Consider the following 2,379-nt stretch of genomic DNA (forward strand, 5'->3'; position numbering starts at 1 on the left):
TTTTAGAACAGCTTGGGGACTCAAAAACTCCTATGGCAGATTCAAGCATAAAAAGCCCTTCTGTTGAGAAGGATATTGCAAGTTCCTCTGACACGGAAAATGATACAGAATCAAGCGCACAACTCAATGAGGACTCTGAGAATTCAAGAAGCAGCAGTTCCATCAACAACCATAAAAAACCGAAGGTTAAACACCACAGATCACAGTCTAAAGGTTTTCAGTTAGGAGCTGCTATTCCACCTTCTATTACTCCATACAGTATCTTGCCTGATGCAGAGAAATGGACTGTGGATGTTTCTGACCACATAAACTTTGAGAATTTACCTGATGCCTTGGGAACTTGGGTTAAGATGAAAGGTCTGGTGGGTAAAGTTAGAAGCCGAATGTGTGAATTACATGCAGATGATGAGTGACTATAGTAACACTATCTAAACATTGAAAGTAACCTGTTAAATTTTTTTTCTTGAAATATTTTCAAGTGTTGATCCAGATATATGGTGGTAGTTTCCAGTACCATGATCTTGTTTCCAATTATTCATATTTTTTTTTTTTTTTTTTGTTAAAAGAGGCAATTATGTCCCACATGTGTTATTATTGCTCTTCTCTTTGTCTAATAAGGAATATTATGTTTTGTATTTGCTTATTTTTATGTTTCATCCAGAGCCAGTTTGAATAAAATATAGCTGGACTGCTTTACTGCTGTTTAGGTATCACATTATCATAACAGGTTTTGTTCTCGCTAATTTTTCTTTACATCATAAAACAACATTTCAAAATCTACAGGGAAACAAAATAATATACTTTCTTACCTGAAATTCAAGAGTACCTTCTCTTCTTTTAGCATTTGTATATAAAAATAAGTGAACACCCTTTTTCATCTTGCACTTAATCATGATAAACCATTTTTGTTCAGAGGTGCTTCTCATATTCACGTTTACAGTCATCCATCTTGTGTACAAGGCATGTTTTATGCAGAAATACTTTTGCAATGAGTTTTACATGGGTCATTCATTCACTTTCTTTAGTTTTTATGAAGGTAGAGGACATGTGTCATTCATTCACTTTCTTTAGTTTTTATAAGGTAGAGGACATGTGTCATTCATTCACTTAAGGTAGAGGACATGTGTCATTCATTCACTTTCTATAGTTTTTATTAAGGTAGAGGACATGTGTCATTCATTCACTTTCTTTAGTTTTTATAAAGGTAGAGGACATGTGTCATTCATTCACTTTCTATAGTTTTTATTAAAGTAGAGGACATGTGTCATTCATTCACTTTCTATAGTTTTTATTAAGGTAGAGGACATGTGTCATTCATTCACTTTCCTTTGTTTTTATTAAGGTAGAGGACAATTCATCTTTAATTTTATTAAGGTAGAGGACAATTTATCTTTAATCACCTATCTATTTTTGTTGAAAGTGGTGGTCAAGTACCACATCTTGTCTTCAAGAAATATAGTAAAGTAATATTGGTAAAGGAATTAAACTCTATTTACAATTTCGTTTATTTCCCATCTTTTACACTGACAGTCTAGTATTTTGAGGCAAAAATCAGATTTATATGTTGGGTTTGTTTTATGCTTAGTAACTTGTTATTCATTGTTTTATTCACTTCATTTCAAGGTTTTGTTAAATGTAAATACTGTAAAGTAAATGGAGCAGATTATAAATGCTGCAGTATTTTGTAAGTCCTTTTGAGAATGTTATTTCTTTCATTATGGCCTGTTAATTACAGTACTTTACATCATTTATCTATTGAGGTTAATATTACTAGGTTTATTTATGATTGCACTTGGTTAACAAATTGAAAAATTTTAAAATTATATATATGCCAACCTTCATATAAGTCAAGTGCTAAAACAATGTTCAAATTCTGCTCCTATATGACTATCTAGGTCATTTTATTTGATGCAGAATACATTGCAGTAATGTTTACGTACAGTGACCTCAAGGGCCAGTAATCTGTAGATTTGGCATGTGTTGCATTTAATATTTGTATATTAATTATGTGAGATATGTTTTCCACAGATGTATATAATCATTCCAATTTTTAAAATATACTTTACTATAAGTAATCCAGACATCTTGCATTCTTTCCTTACAATTAAAAATTTATCTCTGTGATTACTTTAATCTAAATATGGTTTGTAGGCCTTTTTTGACATTTATAAAATCAAGTGAAATTTTCAGTATGTAAAAGTTCTATGTCTTCAACAGCAATTATTAGTAGAGATGAATAAGCAATGAGCATTTACCAATATTGTTTTTCTAAAAGATTTCTATTCGTGCGGTATTGTGGGTTCTTCTCAGTATATTTCCTTTGCATCCATTTTTTCAGTCTCCCTATTTAGCAACCCATCTCAAATTTACTAGACTCAA

At 31.3% G+C, this 2,379-nt stretch overlaps 1 protein-coding gene across 1 annotated transcript in view; it reads left to right on the forward strand.

Moving 5' to 3' along the window:
• Positions 1-2,075, forward strand: part of LOC137651501 (zinc finger CCHC domain-containing protein 8-like) — a 100,935-nt gene extending 98,860 nt beyond the window's left edge. Inside the window, exon 17 of the mRNA XM_068384728.1 lies at positions 7-2,075. Within this exon, the coding sequence (XP_068240829.1) occupies positions 7-413 (407 nt within the window). The 3' untranslated portion in view covers positions 414-2,075. The remainder of the gene's footprint in view (positions 1-6) is intronic.
• The last annotated feature ends 304 nt before the right edge of the window (positions 2,076-2,379 follow it).

Source organism: Palaemon carinicauda, chromosome 13, assembly GCF_036898095.1.
Source record: "Palaemon carinicauda isolate YSFRI2023 chromosome 13, ASM3689809v2, whole genome shotgun sequence".
In the NCBI taxonomy this organism is placed as follows: domain Eukaryota; kingdom Metazoa; phylum Arthropoda; class Malacostraca; order Decapoda; family Palaemonidae; genus Palaemon; species Palaemon carinicauda.